General features: G+C 37.0%; 1 protein-coding gene across 1 annotated transcript in view; it reads left to right on the top strand.

The window, feature by feature from the left end:
* The window catches only part of INTS7 (integrator complex subunit 7), a 74,357-nt gene that overhangs the window by 35,904 nt on the left and 17,122 nt on the right, over positions 1 to 21,331 (top strand). The window contains exons 9-15 of the mRNA XM_006198745.4: positions 3,842 to 3,976; positions 6,584 to 6,681; positions 9,525 to 9,764; positions 11,412 to 11,549; positions 12,611 to 12,817; positions 19,694 to 19,888; positions 20,447 to 20,550. Of these exons, the coding sequence (XP_006198807.1) occupies positions 3,842 to 3,976; positions 6,584 to 6,681; positions 9,525 to 9,764; positions 11,412 to 11,549; positions 12,611 to 12,817; positions 19,694 to 19,888; positions 20,447 to 20,550 (1,117 nt within the window). The remainder of the gene's footprint in view (positions 1 to 3,841; positions 3,977 to 6,583; positions 6,682 to 9,524; positions 9,765 to 11,411; positions 11,550 to 12,610; positions 12,818 to 19,693; positions 19,889 to 20,446; positions 20,551 to 21,331) is intronic.

Raw genomic sequence — 21,331 nt, 5'->3', positions numbered from 1 at the left:
TTCTATTCAGTTAATTTGTTTTGAATTAATTAAAAAACTACACTGTGCATTTGTCTTTTTTATGGCTTCACAGCATGTAAACTTTCTGAGTAAAGGAAATTCCCCACCATGTAAATCTTAATAGGAAGCTGAAAAGACCTGATACTCTATTGCCAAGCCTCCTGCCAGCTAGGGTACACACATGTGGCATGGGCTCAACTGATCATTTTCATACTACAAACTAAATTGGGAGCCAATAACAAGAAGTAGAGATGTGGGGGAATCCACTCTGGTGATACAGCAATGACCACAGCAACATCCAGTTTCCAGGATACACTGTAGCAGGAATGTCTGCTCCGTCTAGTACCTTTGGCAGTAATATAAGCTGTGACATCAAGGAACAGTAACAATGGTGGTAATGTCTTCACTGGACTAGTTCCGTGCATGGTTTGGGGTATGAACGTGATTAATGTCTAGCCTCAACTTGTTCCTGTCCATCTTAGTTTTGAGCCTTTCCAGTAATTCTGTGAGGTACCTCTGTGTTAGTTATCTGTTGCTACATAATAAATCACTTCAAAACTTAGTGACTTAAAAACCACCATTGTTTCGTTCTGATTATCAGCAATTTTGGCTGGCCTCAGCTGGGCAGTTCTGTTGGTCTCATCTAGGCTCCCTCATGAGACTGCAGTCATCTGCAGCCTTGACCAGACTGGATGGTCTAAGGTGGCCTCATCACCAGCTCGAGGTTGGAAAGGCTTTCAGCTGAGACACCTTGGTCTCCTCCTTGTGACTCTCGGCGGGCTAGCTGGGGCTTGTTGACATCATGTTCTTAGGGTTCTAGCAGCAGCCAAAAGAAGACAAGTCACCAGCATACAAGCACTTTTTAACCTTTTGTTTATACATGTTTTTTAATGTCTCATTGGCCAAAGCAGGTTACATGGCCAAGCCCAGATAGGTGGGGAAATAAACACTTCTTGATGCAAGGAGTTGGAAAATTACATTGCAGAGGGGCATGCCTACAGGGGATAAGAGAGATTATCACAGCTTTTTTTTTAATCAACAATCTTTCTTATACCGATTGTGCTTTCAATAAATTCTTTTTCTGCATGAAGCAGTCAGTCTCAGTTTCTTAGCTTGCAGTTATTATCCTTGACTGATGTCACATTTTGAAAGGGCTACAGTAGGCAGAGTTATTATTTTACCTTATAATTTATGAGAGCCTTCCCATACAAGGTCTCATTGCTTCTGTACAAGTAATCTTTCAAGTGAGGCACAGGCAAGGGAGTTTATAAGAATTGAAAGTGAGGCTCACGGAGTTTCAGTGATCTGCCCAAAGTCACATACTTATGAAGTGTCTGAGCCTAGGCCTGAGCCCAGGGATTCTGACTCAGGATTCTTTTTTATACTAAACTGACCTAGATACGAAATGACTTTCCTTTTCTTTATTTTTTAATTCCAAAGACCTTTACAAGCATTATGTCAGGTTATAATATTCAGGTACTTCTCAAGCTAAATATTTTATTTGTCCTTTTACTGAATTTTATTAAATTGCAGTTTGTATATGGAATTAAGCAAAAGGCTTAAATAACCAGATTAAGTAATGTTCACAAGAAATGAAAGTCAGGGATTTTTCAAAGTTACATTCTTTCCATAGATAATAGCAAATGTTTAAACATATTTTCATTGATTAGATTTGTAGTATAACTAGGATAAATAGTTTGTAAAGTGAACTTAAATTTAGTGTGTCTAAATTATCCCTAACAAATGGCTCTTAAGCATATAAGATGTTCATTGTCACACATACCTAAGCAAAATGCAAATTAAAACAACACTGAAATGCTTAACCAATTCATCAGATTGGTAGAGATTCAGAAGTTTGATAACATGCTGTGTGGACCAGGGTATGGGTATAGCCTCTCATCCACTGCTGATAGAAATGTAAGTTATTAAACTTCAGCATAGGTAATTTGGAAATACTCATCCAAATTATAAATGCATCAGAAATTCCCTCTGTAGGAATTTCTCCTACTAATTTATTTGCACATTTGAACAATGACATATGTATGAGGTTGTTCATAGCATCATTGTATGTAATAGCAAAATGTTGTCCATCAATAGGGGATATGGTAGCATAAGACGGTCTATCAATAGAGAACTCATTACTCATGACTCATTACATAAGCTGCAATAGAAATCAATGCAATTTACTAAGAAGAGTATGTGATGTGGAGGAATCTCCATGATAGTATGTTTAGAGGGAAATAGCTCAAGGTGCACAACAATGTGTAAAAGGGGAAAAAAAGAAAGGAATATATGTTTGCAAATTCATGGACTCTTGGAAATGTTACACAAGAAACATAACATTAGGTGGACCAGGAAGACTTTCCACTCACTTTTTACCTTTTTCTTCTGTGAGTTGAACCTTTTGAACCATGTGAATTTATCTTAGTAAATTATTTCTAAATTAAAAAATTAAATTGAAAATAGTAATTTTATCCCTAAAACAGTTAACATAGAAAAGTGCTAAAAAATGTTAAATTTTAAAGGAAGAATATTGGCAGTATCTACTTACCCTGATCATGTCTGAATTTTTTACTTATATTGGTGCGCTTAGGGGAAAAAGTTTTTTTAAAGTATTCCAGAAAGTTAACAATAAGGTCATGCTGGTTTGTGGGTTTGGGGATGATTTTTGGTTTTTTCTTTGGAGTTTTCTGGGTTTTTTCAAGCTTTCTTTAGTGTCTTGATGAGAAGAAAATAAAGGAAAAAGCAAGTTGCAAAACATGTTTGTAAATTTATAGATGCATCTGCGTTGTCCATATCAATGGGCAAGAAAAAGAATAGAAGAAATACAGTTTCCACAGTTTTATAAAAATGAACTTATAGTTTCATGTTTCAAATGTTTTACCTATTTAAAAAACACTGAGGCTTTACCTAAGCTAGTGATTGTATGTTAAACTGGAAATCAGTAAGGTAACCATATGCCCCACACTGCCTGCGGTAGTCTTGGTTTTTCCCTGATGTTATTAGTAACAGTGTACCCTTCAAACGTCAAAAAATATGATTGTCCTTGGTATAAAAGACAAGGTTGAAGTTGATAGGAATCATGGAAAACAAAGCGGGGGTGGGGGGCAGATAAGATTTAATCCTGATTTTTCTCGAAGTTCACTCACTTATAACTGAGAGCTTCTCCACTATAAATAAAAATATTCACAACATAAACCTTATGATGCAGAATTTCAAGTGTGAATTTTAAAAATTACTGCAAACTATAGGATAGAATTTAACATGTAAAGTACAAGGGTAGTGCACAACTAACAGATTTTATGACTTTGATGGCAAGATGCTTAAAATCTTGAGCCTTAATTTTTTTCTGTAAAAATAAGGCGTTGACTCAGATGATCCCAGAATCCTTTCCACTAGTATAGCTATCTGCCAGCAATTGAGGTGGAAACAGCAAAACTTAAAATTTTTGTTTCTCTTTTCTTTCCTCTCTTGAACGTGAGATTTTATCCGACCAGAAGGCTACAGTGACATCCATTTTAATGAGAATCCATTTGACCTCCCAAGACACAATCTGTAGTTGTTTTGGCTTTTGAACTGTATTCTTTGGTCTGTATTTTTGTGAGAATTTTGTAGATCCTAATCATTATAGAACCATTAGTATGTACTTACTCTAGATTCTTTGACAGGAGAAAAAGAAGCAGTGATGTATATTGATGATGGGGTAGAGGGTAGAAAACTTTGTTGAAGTTTATTGTGAGAGATTTTTCTCTTGAAAATGATAAAAATGAACTCGTAAGCTCAACTGCTTTTGAACCATGTAAATAAATTAAATCTGTGCTACTTTTCTCTGCTTGTTTAGGAAATGTGGGTTCTTCCCCTAGATCCTCTGATTTAGTTAAATTAGCCCAGGAGTGCTGTTACCATAATAACAGGGGCATTGCAGCTCATGGAGTGAGAGTCCTAACTAATATAACTGTCTCTTGTCAAGAAAAAGGTAAGTTTGACCGAGATTGGTATTATATGTAAACTTTTAGATTGGAGTTTGGCCAGAATCCTGTGTGTATTTGTTTTTTTAATCCCTTATTGTTTTTAGCCTGTATGCTTTTATCTCCTAGTTGCCTTCTCCTGAATGTTCTTAGGGCAGATTTTTCTCAAGACTACTTAATATTCTGGGAAAAAAAATGAGGCCTTTGGGATTGTGGAATTGAAAGGTTTTATGGAGCCTTGCCCGTTTCCTCCGAGTGCTTACGTTCGCATGTACGGTACCATGGCTCAGAGATGCTTATGACTGTCCGGTGGTTATCAGTTTGTTCACCTGTAAAAAAAAATAAAATAAAATCTAGAAAATTTTGGAAAAAAAATATCTGAAGTTATCAGTGGGCTTAAATACCTAGGGGCAAATGAATTAACAGAGCAATGTGATTAAATTTTCATAGAATTTATCTCTGTTTATCTATAGCATTAAACTGATTTGCATAATTAAGAAGTACGTGCATAGAAAATAATGCATATATTTTTATTCTTAATATCTTTTGACCTAAAGACTTGAGGAAGTTCCTGCTGGTGTTCAAAAACAGGAAATGCATTTTGGATATTTCATCTGTTTCACTGCTTATTTTGATCTTTGTTAAGGATCATAAGATCCGCAGTCCTTCCTGTCCCCACTAGGCTTCAGCACCACTTGTTACTAGCACCTTTTTTTCCCTAGCATCCTGGCCTTCACTAGACACTGTTTGCCAAGCCCCTGCACTAACTCAGGAGACATTTCTTTAAGTTTTATGTTGATTCTGATTTGAATAGCTAAACTTGTTTTATGTTTGGCATAATAGTAAGTATTTTCTATCAGGTAACACAGAAAATTTCTGTATGTTCTCAAAGCTGGCATATATTAACCTAAATATGGTTAAGTAGTATATTCAGAACTTACTATTACCTTTAGAGAAATTTTTAGCACAAAGGTAGTAAAAAGATGGTGTAGTACTACTGTTGGTAAGACATGTAAGAGGTTCATTCCTTATGGTCTGGCTTAAAACATTAATAAGATTAAGTGGAGTCTTGATTACTTCCTAAAAGTGGTTCCAATTTCATGAGAAAGTTACATCCTAGGTGAAAATAGACCTGCACGATTTATGTCTAGTTTGGAAGACGTGCTACATGGTTTGCTGTTCTTAGTATTTTCTTTAGCTAAGCTGGTGACACTACTTCAGTTAGGTTTTATTTATACCTTTGTGGCTTTAGATCTTGATTTAATGTATGTGTGTTTATTTTTTAAATTATGTTAGTTTCAGGTGTACAACATTGATCCAATATTTGTATATACTGAGAAATTATCACCATAAGTCTAGTTAATATTTGTCACCATACATAGTTGTAAAATTTTTTTTTCTTAGATGAGAACCTTTAAGATCTACTCTCCTGACAATTTTCAAATATGCAGTAAAGTATCTTTAACTATAGTCACCATGCTTTACATTATATCCCCACAACTTATCTTATGACTGGAAGTTTGCACCTTCACCCATTTTGCCCAGCCCCCATTCCCTACCTCCCACCTCTGGCAACCACCAACCTTTTCTCTGTATCTATGAGCTTGGTGTTTCTTTGTTCTAGATTTCATATATAAATGAAATCATACAGTATTTGTTTTTCTATGTGTGACTTTTTTTACTTAGCATAATGCCCTCAAGGTCCATCCATTGTCGCAAATGGCAGATTTCTCTCTTTTATTAAAAAAATGGCTGAATAATATTCCACTGTATATATGCACCACATTTTCTTTATATATTCATCCATCAGTGGACATTTGGGTTGTTTCCATAGCTTGGCTATTGTAAATAATGCTACAGTGAACATGAGAGTGCATACGTCTTTTCGAATTAGTGTTTTTGCTTTCTTCAGATAGCTACCCAGAAGTGGAATTGCTGGATTGTGTGGTAGTTCTATTTTTAATTTTTTGAGTAGCCTCCTACTGTTTCCGTAGTGACTGCACCAATTTACATTCCCACCAACAGTGCACAAGTGTTCCCTTTTCTCTATGTCCTTGCCAACATTTATTATTTTCTGGCTCTTTGATAATAACCATTCTAACAGATGTAAGGTGACATTGTGATTTCAGTTTACATTTCCCTAATAGTTAGTGATGTTTAGCATCTTTTCATGTACCTGTTGGCAACCTGTATGTCATCTTTGGAAAGATAACTGTTCAGATTCTCTGCCCACTTTTTAAAGCACATTGGGGTTTTTTGCTGTTGAGTTGTGTGAGTTATATTAACCCCTTATCAGATATATGATCTGGAAGTATTTTCTCCCATTTGGCAGGCTGCCTTTTTATTTTGTTGATGGTTTTCTTTGCTGTGCACAAGCTTCTTAGTTTGATACAATGTATATATTTTTATAATCTTCAATAAAGTGGTGGAAATATAGAAGTCTGAAGATAGCATTTGCATTTCAGAAGTAATGCCGCATGTACTTATTGAGGAAAGTTAGCTTTACGCATTGAAGTGTCTCTTAAATCTTTGACTCCTTAATGTTTTTTTCTTGTAAGTGTGTATACTTAATCTTCTCTATTTGACCACTAAAAAACCTTGTGTTTTTCCTCTAGACCTTTTGGCACTGGAACAAGATGCTGTTTTTGGCCTGGAATCCCTCCTGGTACTTTGTAGTCAAGATGATAGCCCAGGTGCTCAAGCCACTTTAAAGGTGAAAACATCCATTATTTTAATATAATGCCTGTTTTCATTGCCTGAAGTGTGAATTGGCAATGTCTCTGCAAAGGGTCTGATAGTAAATATTTTAAGTTCTGCCTACAGGGTACTTTCTGTCACAACTACTCAGTTCTACCATTGTAGGACAAAAGTAGCTATGGATAGTTGTGGTTAAAAAAAAAAAAAAGGAAGAGTGATGATATGGCTGTGTTCCAGTAAAACTTTATATTTACAAGAACAGGCAAGATTTGGCCCAAGTGCAAGTTTGTCAACTGCTGGCTTAAACAAATATTTGCCTTTGATCTTCACTTCCAAAACCAGCATTTTGAGCGTTGTTATTCCAAAAGATAGACAAAGTAAAAATTTGAGCTTTGGCCTATTTTGCCATCGGTTGAAAGTGTTTATTAAGTTGTAGTAGATACATATGATGGTCCTAGATAATGTAAAGCAAAGCTAAACAGAGCTCCTGCACTTTTGGAAGTTTATACTCTGAGGTAACACTGGTAAGATCACAAATAACTGATTAAATTACTGCAACCAAACTCATAGATGTGGGAGTGTATACTAATTTCTAGAGTATAGAAAGCCCTAGTTTTTAAGCAAAGTGAAGAATGACAAAATTTTCACTTTCATGTAATTATAGAATCATCTTAGAGCTATTTAAGATTTTTTTAAATGTGAAATGAGGCTATTACTGGAGTGAAACATGAAATATAATTTTTGATGGTACAAAATAAGAAAAATAGGATTAATAGAAGTAAAAGACTGCTAGGTAGACATTGGAGAATGTAAGAACTATAGCTTGTATAAGGTATAGTTTGAGGGAAGTCGTGACTGACTTTAGCATGTTCAGAAAAGGAGGGATATGGTCATAGTGATGAATAATAAAGGTATTAGTACCATTAAAATAAAACTGATAACCAGGAGGTGGTGAAGGAAGTAGGCAGCATGTGATTGGTAAGTCCCTGGGATTGGAACCACAATACATTTATTTAAAAGGTTTAAAAAGAAAGAAAGCAAACCAAAACCTCTTCCCACCAATTGTAGATGTCAGTAAAACACTGGACTCAGCCCAGTGGGACATGTGTAACTGGCCGAGAGAGCTCCCATCTAGAGGATACTGATATTTATGTAAGGGACTATAATACCAAGCAGAATGCAGCAAGTTCTCTGGTAGTATAAACAGAAGTGCAGTGTGCAGTTCTAATGAGACAACAGAGTGGGGAGTGATCAGTTTCAACTAAAGATATTAGGGAAGACTTGAACAAGTAGATGCCATATGAGTTGAGCCTTGAAAGATGGAATAGACGTTCAGTATTGAGGAAAGATCATTTGAACCCGAGACCACTGTTGTGAAAGCAGAAATGTTCTTGGTATGTTGGAAGAATAAGGAGCCCACTATGGCTGGATGATGTAATGTGAGATTAGAGAAGTAGTTTGTGGCTTGATCATGGAGGATATCAAATATCATGGGAACTTTGGCTTGATTCTGTAAGTAATGAAATACTAAAATTTTAAGTAATGGCCATGCTCTAACTGTTGTTGTAATTATTATTGTTATTTAAATATGTCCTGTATATCACAGGGAACTGTGTTAAATATCTTGTAGTAACCTTTAATGAAAGGAATGTGAAAACATGTATGTATGTATATGCATGGCTGGGATATTGTGCTGTACACCAGAAATTGACACATTGCAACTGACTGTACTTCAGTCAATCAATAAATAAGTCTGTTATGTGCCAAACTTTATTGAAGGCTTGTATGTACGTTTCTTTCAATCTTCACCATAACTCTAGTGAAATTTGTTCTCCTCTTATAGTCACAAGAAAATTAAGTCTCAAAGAGAAAAAAGTTGTTCAAAGACACCTAGCCAGTAAAGGGCAAGGTGGCCTTAAACTCTGGGTCTGTCAGACCGTAAGGACATCATTGTTCTTCCTAACACGCACTGAAAGCTACATGGTTGTAGCATGAAGGATTAGTTAATGGGCCCATCTTGTCAAGAGATTGGACTTAGGGAGACACTTATGTTGTGGTACAGAGAACAGAAAGGAGCTTAGGAGGTTAATATTAGACTTGACAAAAGTGGAAATGACCAGATTTAGCAGTTTGTTGGCTATGTAAGTGAGAAGGCTTCTGGGTTTCTAGTTTGGTGGCTGGGATTTAAGTGATGCCATTAAGTGGCCTGAATAGAATCTCTAAGGCCAGTTGGTTCTTAGATTTCTATTGAGAAATACAAGGGAAAGTTTGAAGGCTTCTCCCTACCTCCATGTGCTAAAGAGTCACCTAGGGCACTGGCACTCTTTTAAAACTGCAAAGTCTCAGTAACCCAAACACACACACACACACACACACACACACACACACAAAGTCAATCCATTAAGCTGGGATTTGGGGATGGATAGGGCCCAAGAATCTCTATCTTTATGGTCTTTATCTGTGTCCTGGGAGATGCTGGCGTAGGCCTACAAACCGCACTTTAGAAGCGGTTCTTGAAAAGTAGCAGAAGTGCAGTCATAGTGACATTCGGTTTGGCATATATTTGGCTCTTTCGGTATTCTTCTTTATGATTTCCGTCTCAAGTTTTAGATTGAGTTGTCTTAGATTAAAGTTAGTAGTTAACGTATAATCTTGTCTTGTTATTTTAGTTTTAAACATGGTGCACTTTGCCGATCTTAATATGGGTTCAACATGTCAAGTGTTTCTTACGAAGAAGAGTGTTAGGCCTCCAAAAATCCTTTTCCTTGATTTTTCCTAGTAACTTGTAGAGTTACTTGCTTTAAAGCTTCACTTCATACCTTCAAAATGTAACTGGTCCATTTTCTGTTCAATGTGCAGACTGCTCTGAATTGTATGGTGAAGCTGGCCAAGGGCAGGCCCCACCTCAGCCAGTCGGTGGTTGAGACCTTGTTGACTCAGTTGCACAGTGCTCAGGACGCCGCCCGCATCCTCATGTGCCACTGCCTGGCTGCCATCGCCATGCAGCTGCCTGTTCTGGGCGACGGGATGCTCGGTGACCTCATGGAGCTCTACAAGGTGATCGGACGATCAGCCACAGACAAGCAACAGGAACTTCTGGTAAAGAGCCACTTTTCAAACCTGCTGTGGATGAAGAGGATCTGGTCTAGTGGGAATTACTTTAAGAAGTCAACGTTACTGTTTGACTTAACCTGTTGTTTATTTTGCTTTTTAGGTTAAAAGTAATTAGCTAAGACCAAGGGCATCCTGAAGTCAAAATAGGGTTGGAACCAGGAGCTTTTTACTATTTCCACTTTGGGTATAGAAAGCCACATCTAGTTCAGATATAAAACTGCTTTCTTCCTAAGCCCCGTCAAATCAGCTTAGTGTAGCTAAAGGCTTCAATCTGATATTTTTGTTTTATTACAAAGGACAAAATGAAAATGAAGGGTTTTGGGTTTTTTTCTTTTTAATACAAAGCAAATAAATAATGAACCAGGTCCTGTTTTGTATTTCCAAATATATAAGTTAAAGGCCTGACAATATCAATGACCATAGATTAACCCAGTTCCTCTTTGCCAATCCAGGACCTCTTTAGCTGCGTAGGATCCAGTTTAGGTTTTAGTACATTCCTGGGGTTGGGAAAGGTACATGCTTAGAAAAAATGGAAGGCATGGAAGCTATATGATAGTGTTCAGTTGAAGTTCTCCAGGGCTGAGAGTAGACTACATTCCAGATAGACATAAATTAGATGTAAGCTTTAAGTTGGCCACTGCATATTGTTTGTGGTCCTCTGACTTTATGGCTTGGGAAAAAGCATAATGAAATTTCTTACTCATGCCAGTTTTATGTTTAATCCTGCAGGGGGCATTGTGTAAAAGATTGTCCCCATCTCATCATTTGCTATCAGGAAAGGTTAGCCTGATGACAGACAAAGTGGCAGTGGTTGTGCGAATCATGCAGTTATCACCGTGTGTACGGATCTTTGTATGTGTCAGCTTTGGAGTACCGAGAAGCACTTAGCCAAGTTTATTTTTTATTGAAGCAACATTTTCTGTTAATGTTCTTTATCCCTTTTTTGTTAGTACTACTTCAAAGCAGTTTTAAATTATGAAACATAATATTCAAAAAAGCATAAGGAATGATACAGTGAAAACTCTTGCATCCATCAGCTGGTTTAAGAAAAAAGTGTTGCCAGTACAGTTAAATTGTACCTCCCTGTGTTTTTCCCTGATAGTGTCTTCTTCCCTCCTATCAGGGTAGGTAACCACTATCCCGAATTTGTCATTTATCATTCCCATACATGTTGTTATACATTTGCTACATCAGTATATATCCTAACTAAGATGCAATCTGTTTTACATATTTTTAACTTTATGTGTTATCATACGTGTAACCTTTTACATTTTGCTGACTAACCTTTTACATTTTGCTGACTTCTGCCTATTTTGTGTCAATCATCTTTACTGATGAGTGTATTTCTAGTTTATCCATTTCAGTGCTCTATGGTATTTCATTGTGTGGTTATGTCATAGCTTATTTATCCATATTTATGGGTATCGTTTCTAGTTATTTGCTGTTATACACAATGCTCTGAGCAATGGATTAAATTGCTAGTGACTTCAAAGGGGAAATTTAATAGATGTCAAAGAAAGACAAATTTTGTTACTCTTTGGTAGACTAGTTTTTGACCCTTTTGGGTAAAGTTATCTATGACATTGGATAGAGTCACATGTTTTTCTTGACTTATTTCTTGCTCATTGTTAGGTGAGCTTGGCCACTGTGATTTTTGTAGCCAGTCAGAAAGCACTGTCTGCTGAAGTAAAGGCAGTGATTAAGCAACAGCTTGAAAGTGTCTCCAATGGATGGACTGTGTACCGAATTGCCAGACAGGCATCCCGGATGGTAGGTATTGTCCTTCTGTGGAAACTGGGTTGGTGAAAATGGCAGGTTACAAACCTTAAAACTGTGTGATTGTTACTCCTAGTCACAACTAAAGATAAAGGTGGAAGTACTTGGTAATCATGAATTGGAAAGATGATGAAAGAAAGGACCTAATATATGTTGTTATGAGATGTTCTTCAGGAATTCCAGAAATATGAGCCCTTTCTGGCTGTAGGTTTTTAGTGCCACTTTGATTTTGCCTGGTGCTCTTGTAAGCACAGTTCCCCCCACCCACTGTTTCTGTCCTCCCTTTTCATCTTTCTTCCCTCTCTATCCAACCTTGTCATTCTCATGTGGAAACAGGAAAGTTTTAGAATGCTGTTCCCTTCTCAACCATATAGAAAGCCTAACAATTTTTATTAGTTTTGTTTGAGAGGAAGTACAGAGCTTGGATTGTGTAGAATTTCTCTGGGGTGAGTCCAGAGAACAAAGTTTGGGAAGCATTATTCTGGGTGATTGAAGCACATGTTCTTATTTTACAGTGTTTCTCTAATGGGAGAAGGAGCATTAGTGACAGGACATTTCTTTTTATGCCCAACTGTCCCAAGCATCCAAACACTGCAGGACACCGAGCATCCCTCGCCCCAAGACATTAAAAAGCATCCCATCCCCCCAACAGCGACCCTTCCCTCGGTCATTTGCAGAGGGTGCCGTGCTCCGCCTGGTAACCGCCTGGTGGTGGTGTTCTCCCCACCCCACTAAGTAGCTCACACAGAATGACATACGATAAATATTTAAACTTTCTGTATTCTGAACTAAAATTCTAGACTTGAGTTCTGGTTAATTCCATTTACTTTCTCGGGAACTGTTTCGGTAAAGAACTTCAGACATTATGTTGCGTAAAAGTAGCTCAGCATATTTTCTTTGAAGAAACGCTTAGACCCGAATCTCGTAGAGTTATGTAAGGTGAGGTGTGATTGTTAAAACTTAGCCAAGGTTTGGGTTTCTCTTTTAGCTGCTACATCACCTAATTCAAGTGTAAGAACCTCATCATGCCTCCCTCCCCCCTTTTTTTTTTTTAGGGTAATCATGACATGGCCAGAGAGCTGTATCAGAGTTTGCTGACTCAGGTTGCCTCAGAACATTTCTACTTCTGGCTGAATAGTTTGAAGGAGTTCTCACATGCAGAACAGTGTCTCACTGGGCTGCAGGAGGAGAATTATAGTTCAGCACTTTCTTGCATTGCTGAATCTTTAAAATTCTACCACAAAGGGATTGCTTCCTTAACAGTAAGTCCTCTTAATTCTCCTTTGGTGACGATGACTTGTGTGACAGTGGTCCCCCTTCTTTTTTTGGGTTATCCTGTATTCACCTTCAGAAATCTGCTGATATACATGTGTTTGGCATTAAAGTAATAAATAGGACATGGAAGTAGATTGTTAACCCCTCCCCCACTTTTTAACATTCATAGATTGTTGAACATTTATCATTTTGTTTTTATCAAGTGTCAGGTACACATATGAAGAGGATTGCTGAGTCCGTGCAGGAAGGATAAGTGGAGGTAGGGTCCTCCCTTTCCAGACTCCTATGTAAGACCCCAGCCTGGATCACTGCTACTGTCAGACGCACATCCCCCACCCCATCTCACCTGGCAACTAGCTACTCGCTGAGAAACTAGAGTTTCTCACTTTGTAAATAAAAAAGAAATTACCAGGGAGTCTAGTGCCTCACTTCTTACCCCTCTGTGATATCCTCCCATGCCAAATTAACAGCCAGCTGTTTCTGTTTTTTTCTGCCAAGAAAGAAAGGCGGTTGCAGAGAGAGCAGATCCTTAACATTTCCTTGAAACTAGTTGTGTTCCTAAATAAGAACCTGTTCCCTACAATGAGCATTTTCTATATTAATGCAAACACTTTTTCCCCTTAAGAGTAAGGAGTTCATGTAATCACCTTTGAACGTGTTTAAAGTATTGTCACACGGCTTTAAAAGTTATATATATTCAGATGGGTCCATGAAACTTCTGGTCCCTGTTCATATAACTGTTTTACATTTATCACATAATCTAAAATATTTTTAATGGTGGGCCATCCAAAAAGAAATGCTTCAAAGTAGAACAAAGAATAGACATGTCCAAAAGAGAGATTATTCAGGTTACTGTGGGTGCATATCTTTTCGAGAATGAATTTTTAGGGAGAAGGGATTGATTGCTGTTTTAAAACAGCAATATAGGAGTGGCTCCCCTTCATTTTAAGGGGTAACATTGACTACTGTGATTCTCTCCTCTTGATTGTTTGAGGAAAAGATTATTGTTGCCTGTATCAGGCTAATAAATACCTCAGAAAATCAAAAGGTATGGTTATTAGCTCCAATCAGTAGGATTATTCCTTTCTCTAGTTTACGTGGAGCAGAAAATTGTTAATCATTTAGTACAATGAATAAGAACTGTGAAACAGATAGGCTCACAACACAGTGAAACAGATAGAATTAATATTATGAAAAATCCCACTGAATATTTAATAGTCTTTTAATGATTTGTGTGGTATGTGTATTTAATGAGGCTTGGCAGTAGTTAAGAACTGAATTCTGACGTAGGAAGAAAGTACTTGATGACAGAAGGCCCTTGTCTTAGTCTCCATTCTGCCATTAACACATTTTGACCTAAGGCAGGTTACTGGAACTCAAATTATCTTTAGAAATGGTGTTCCTGCATTCAACAGACCGTAAGCACTTGCTATGTGCCAAACACCGCTTTGAGGATAAAGAAAATCAGGAAATGGTTCTGCACTGGAGAATAGTCTAGAGAGGAAGGCAGTGTGATCCTTATAGTCATTTGGAACATCTCATGTTTCTGGTTATACTGTACTATCAGGGTTTTTTTTAAAGATTTTTTTAAAAAATCTGTTAATTTGACAAATGTGGATTTGATGTTCACTTTCTGTTTTTAACTGAGATGATCTGAGCATGAATTGCTCCTTTACTCCCCGACACGTGAATGATCTAATCTGAGACTGTCCAGCTATGAGGATTGTGCATTTGCTCGCTTCAACCGGACTAAACACAAGTTAAAAATTCTGTGCTCATGGGGACCCCATAGCAATGTTGGGTGTCTGATTTCCCAATACAGTGATTAGTGACAGAGTTATCTTGTTTCTTAGGAATAAAAATTGTAAAAAGTGTTTGTATTAGTTTTCTGTGCTGTGTAACAAATTACCACAAATTTAGTGGCTTAAAACAATAGCCATTTATTATTTTACAGTTTCCGTGAGTCAGAAGTCCAGGTATGATTTCGCTGGGTCCTCTTCTCATGTTGTCACAAAGTTGCAGTCAAGGTGTCAGCCAGGGCTGGTCTTGTCAGAGGCCTGGGCTCATGGTGTTGGCAGGATTCATTTCCTCACAACTGTAAAACTTGTAGAAGCTTCGTGGCCAGCAGGAGAACCTCTGACCTTCAAGACCCTCTTTTAATGGACTCACCTGATGAGGAGAGATCTACCCAGAATAATCTCCCATTTGACTAATTTAAAGTCAGTTCATTAGAGACCTAAATTACATCCTTAAAATCTATCACATTGGCCATATTCCATTAGTTAGAAGCAAGTTACAGGTTCCACCCACACTCAGAGGGAGATTATACAAGGTATGGAGACCAGGGGGCATGAATCAGAGGAACCATTTTAGCAATCTGCCTACAATCGTGGGTTATTTTTTATTTTATTAAATATTGAATCAGTATGACGCCTACATATATATTATGCAGGGTGTATTTTTAAAATATCAAATATCCTTACTTATCACCAAGTTTAGGAAATGAGACATTGCTGTTGCCTTTAAAATTCATGTGTGCCCCTCCATGTTTGTATACTGTTTCCTACCTTGCTAAGGTAACCACCATCCTGAATCATGTGTGTGCCATTCCTTTGGCTTTCTTTACAGTTTTAACATGCTTTTCTTTAACTCTTAAACAAGGTGCTGTTTTATATTGCTTGTTTTTGAAATTTACATAAAAAGGAATCATGTATTTTCCTTTGACTTGCTGTATCTAAATTATGTTCCTAAAATTCATCCGTCTTGTTGCATGAAGCTGCAGGTCAGTTTCACTGCTGTATACCCTTGTATTATATGATTATATATCAATTGATTTTTCCCATTCTAATGCTGATGGAAATTTTTATTTTTCCAGTTTTTTGCTATTAATAGGGGCAAGAGTATCCGTTACTGCTGTGAACATTCTTGTACATATTTTGATGTACCTATGTAAAGGTTTCTCTAGGAGACTGGCTCTCAACTGTACATGATTTTTAGCCCCATTTGACAGTATCTGGAGACATTTATGACTATCACAGCTTGCCAAGGTGTTACTGGCATTTAGTGGGTAAAGGCCAAAGATGCTGCTAAACATCCAACTTGCCTCAACAAAGAATTATTCATTCCAAAATGTCACTGGCAAACTGAGGTTGAATACCTTCCTCTAGGGCAGTAGTCCTCAATCAGAGCTGTGTATCTGTCCCCTGCTCCAATTTAGAAATGTGTGAGAGTATTTCTGTTTGTCCCAGTGATGGAGGGGTTAGAGGGACTGCTGCTGGTCTAACAGTCAGTGGCTGGAGATGCTTAATCTCCTGAAATGCTGAGGATACTCCTGCCCCTATTAAGAGATACTAATCTCAAATACCACATAGGAGTGGAATTGCACAAGTTACGTACATCTTCAGTTAACTAGCTAATACCAGGAGTTTTCCCACAGTGGTTTTACAGATGTATAGTCCTCCCAGGAGTGTATGGGTTCCTGTTACTCTGCATTTCCCCCTCACTTGTTACTTTCTATAAGTTATGATTGGCATTTCCCAAATTACTAGTACAATTAAACTTTATCTATATATCTATGTATTTGAGATATCATTACTATACAACATTGTACTGGTTTCAGATATGCGACACAATTCAATATTTGTGTATATTGTGAAATGATCACTGTAGTAAGTATGGTGACAGTTAAAATCCATCACATACATAGTTACATGTTTGTTTTTTTTCTTGTGAAGAGGACTTTTAATATCTCTCTTTGCAACTTTCATATATTCAAGTAAGTATTTTTAAAATTTACTTCTTCCAGTTTTATTGGCATTCGGCACTATGTAAGTTGAAGGTATACAGCATGATTGACATACATACATCATGAAATGATTACCACAGTAAGTTTAATAAATATCCATCATCTCATATAGATACATTAAAGAAATAGAAAAAGCCATTTTTTTAATGATGAGAACTCAAAATTTACTGTTAACAACTTTCGTGTATACCCCGCAGCAATGTTAATTATCTTCATCATATTGTACATTATATTCCTAGTATTTACTTATAACTGGAATTTTATACCTTTTGACTACCTTCATTTAGTTCCCCTTTCCCCCAGCCTCCTATCTCTGGTAGCCACAAATTTAATCTATTCTTCTATGAATTTGTTTGTTTTTGAAGTAGAGTTCACTTACAAAGTTCCTAATACACAACATACTGATTTGGTATTTGTATATATTTTCAAAATGGTAAGTCTACTTGTCATATGTCACCATTACAAAGATACTACATAGTTATTGACTATATTCCCCACATGGTACATTATGTACCTGTGTGGCTCATTTATTTTGTAACTGAAAGTTTGTACCTCCTAATCTCCCTCACCTATCTCTGTCCTTCCCCCACCCTCTTCCTCTCTGGCAACCCCCTGTTCTCTCCATGACTCTGTTTCTGTTTAGTTATGTTTGTTCATTTGTTTTGTTTTTAGATTCCACATGTAAGTGAAGTCATACAGTATTTGTTCTCCTCTGATTTATTTCAGGTAGCATGATATCCTCTAGGTCCATCAGTGTTGTCACAAACAGCAATATTTTGTGCTTTTTTATGGCTAATATTCCATTGTGTGTGTATACATAACACGTCTTCTTTATCCATTTATCTATTGATGGAGATTTGGGCAGCTTTCATATCTTGGCTATTGTGAATAATGCTGCAATGAACATAGTGATGCATATGTCATTTTGAATTAGTGTTTTTGTTTTCTTTGGATAAAGACCCAGAAGTGGAATTACTGGATCATATGACAGTTCTATTTTTAATTTTTTAGAAACTTCTATATTGTTTTCCATGGTAGCTGCACCAATTTACTTCCCCACCAGAAGTGCACAAGGGTTCCCTTTTCTCCACAACCTCTCCAACACTTGTTATTTGTGGTCATTTTGATGATAGCCATTCTGACAGGCGTGAGGTGATATGTCATTGTGGTTTTTGATTTGCATTTCCTTGATGATTAGTGATGTTGAGAATCTTTTCATGTGCCTGTTGGCCATTTATATGTCTTCCTTGGGAAAATGTCTATATAGGTCCTCTGCCCATTTTTTAATTGTGTTATTTGTGGGTTTTTTTTTTTAATGTTGAGCTGTATGAGTTCTTTGTATATTTTGAATATTAATCCCTTGTTAGGGGTATTGTTTGTAAATATCTTCTCCCATTCAGTAAGTAGCCTTTTTGTTTTGTTGATGGTTTCCTTTGCTGTGCAAAAATTTTTTAGTTTGTTGTAGTCCCATTTGTTTATTTTTGCTTTTGTTTCCCTTGCCTGAGAAGACATAATCAAAAAATATTGTTAGTTATAAGTCAGTCCATAAGAGCAGCAGTAAATCTCTTTCATTATGACTACATCAGGCTTCTCTTTCAGTTTTGTAATGCACGTTAGGACAATATTGCCAGTGTTTTTCTGTCTGGTAAGATGGTCTCTGCTGTTTATAACAATGTCATACTCACCTACTTGTATCCCTGACCCTTCTAAAGTTACTGACAAGCAGTAAATTAAAAATAGCAAGTAGCAGCTTGAGGGGGAGAGGGAGGGAGGATTTATCTTCCTGGAAGAACAAATCAGATCTGCAAGATATTGAAAACAATTGAAATGGTGTCTTTGGCACCCTAATCTGTGCTATTTCACAATTAGAACAAAACAATACAAAAATTTGAAAACCACAGAATTTACTGTATTGAGTATAGTTATTACCTCTGGTTTATATAGTTTCGTGTAGATGTAGCTTTGCAGTGAGAGGGATACTAGAGCAAGTGTGTGTTCTAATAAAGGATACAGGAAGTGGCTAACTTACCTGGAGTAAAATGTGAATGCTACTGAAAAATAAAACTTATGATTTGACAATGAAAAGTAGAGAGAACTGCTATGAGGTCAATATGTGATACTTGGCCAGATGGATAATGTTGTAACTTAATTCTAGAACCTCAAGTCACATACCTGGCTCTCCTGCTTAAAGAATAGTGTGACATAGGATCTAAGAAACAACAGCATCAGCATGTTTTGAGTCATGTCAGAGAGAAAAGTAATTTCATTCATGCCTCCATTTATTGTTAAATTATCATATTTTTGGTATGCCTTTTGTTGAAAGCGCCATGCTAGGTTCTCCTCTAGGGTAGTTGCTAACAGTTAAAGGTTGTCCTAGTTCTCTGCCCACACTGGCTTGACTTACCATTCTTTGTCCCTTACCTCGTTAATGCTGTTTTTTGCTATTCTAGGCTTATCCCTGACACCCTTCCATTCTCACTGAAACTTATTTGTGTGTTACAGCCTGTTCTTTGGTGGCCATTCTGAAGTGTCTAATCAGAAATTCTCTTTTAAAATTGATCGGGCTAGTTATGGGAGAAAACAGCCATGAGGCAACATGCTTTTTTCACAGTGATTGTCTAATAATACACTTCTCCTGCCCTTACCTTTCTTTTCTCCCCACTCCCAACTTTTAAAAATTCTGTTAATGATTCCAGCATGAGAATTTCATGTTAGAAAGGTAGGAAGGTGATAAGGACATTTGGGGGGGGTGGTAATGTCCATGAAGCATCCCTCATGTGATATCTTACTGATGATGGTCTGTCTAACCCGCATGTTGTGGGGTCTTTGCAAACGCAGAAAGTAAGGAACCTGAATGTTGACAGAACATAGTTTTTCAGAGTTGATACTAATAACAATAAGTTTTTCTTTGTAATATCACATCAGTCCCCTTATAACGTCGGTGTTTATCCATTGGTGTAAGAACTACTGCTCTTTTGCACCAACTATGAAGACTTTGTCCTGCATTATCTTCCTGTTATGCTTACTTTGTCTTAAATATATATTTTTTGTTCCCCAGGCTGCCAGTACACCACTGAATCCCTTAAGTTTTCAGTGTGAATTTGTAAAGCTCAGGATTGACCTTCTACAAGCCTTCTCTCAACTTATCTGTACTTGTAACAGCCTCAAGACAAGTCCCCCACCTGCAATTGCCACAACAATCGCCATGACCTTAGGGAATGACCTTCAGCGGTGTGGTCGCATCTCCAATCAGGCATGTCTTAACTTTACTTTCAGTGCAGTTTTTATTTACACTTGAGAGGTTTTTGAGGTTAGTTGTGAGATGAAAAATTCTGAAGTTTAAAAATCAGTGGTTTCTCTCACTGATAACATCAAATGTTTACAAACTCATCTGTCTTGCTAAAAATAGGCTGATGTCTTATTAGAACGACAAAATGATTGATGAAGTCTCACTCGATGCTACATTTTTATGTAAAGAGAAAGGACATTTTAAAGAAACTTCGGGCTGTTTGTAGCTGTATTACTTATTTTAGTGGAACTTTGAAGAAACTAAAAATGCAATGCTTTTTGTTTCTGTACATCATAGATAAATTATTATAATCTTGTGCACATTTGTAGCTTCATTTCCATTTTTGGTAATTTTCCTTTAGCAGAGTTTATAAAACTGAATGAATTGAAAATGAAAAAAGCTGAAATATTTTTTGCATTTTTTTATTGTTCAAGGATTTTTTTCTTATGTCTTGCGTTTCGTGTTTTTTATACATTGATAGCATGTTTGTTTATCATAATTGATATTTTTCCTTCTTTATAGATGAAACTGTCCATGGAAGAATTCCGAAGCCTTGCTTCCCGATATGGGGAACTTTATCAGGCATCTTTTGATGCTGATTCGGCAACTTTGAGGAATGTAGAACTGTATCCTAAGCTTGCCCCAGTATTTTTTGTTCTTTCAAGTATTCTTTTAAATGTAGAGTAACAAATATAGATAAGCCTACAAATTAACTATAAATAATAATTTCTCCTATGAGGTCTGCTATGAGCAGTATAATTTTACTTCTTAACTTCAGCCAAGCTTTTAAAAAAGTGGTGACTCAATGGTGGTCTTTCTCCACCTCTGGGAAGAGCATCCAAGACTCAGGTCCTACCAGTGTTGCACGCTTTGTGCTCACTTGAGCTGCAATGGACAGCACAAACATTTTTCCACCAGAGAACCATGTTCTGTTTTGCTTCACCTTTCTTTTCTTCATAGCTAACAGCTAGTTCCCATCACCTTTGTTAATGATCTATTCAGTTGTTTCAGGCATCACTTTTGTTCCCTGAGCCCTCTTTACGTTCTCCATATTTTCTTATTAGCAGCTTCAGATCCTTTTTGAAAAGAAGGAAGCGGTAAATAGCTTTTAAGTTGTAGGACCTATGAATCAGTAGTTCTTGGCATTTTGGTTTACTGATTGAAAACCTAATGAATACTGTGGGTGCTCTCCCCTAGAAAATGCATATATGCACATACCCCGCCCCCAAATTTGCATACAGTTTCAGGAGGGTTAACAGATCCCTTGACCCCCAGCCTAGGAATCTCCAGAGTAACCACTTATTTAACTTTTTTATCAGTGAAACCCCTGTGTGTAATACAGATAAAAGGTTTCTGTGATTAAATCACAGAGCCTGGTGCTTGGTTCCTCTTTCGCACATTAAATAG

The sequence above is a fragment of the Vicugna pacos genome, chromosome 23, assembly GCF_048564905.1.
Source record: "Vicugna pacos chromosome 23, VicPac4, whole genome shotgun sequence".
Lineage (NCBI taxonomy): Eukaryota > Metazoa > Chordata > Mammalia > Artiodactyla > Camelidae > Vicugna > Vicugna pacos.
This window is presented reverse-complemented; position numbering and strand designations above follow the sequence as displayed.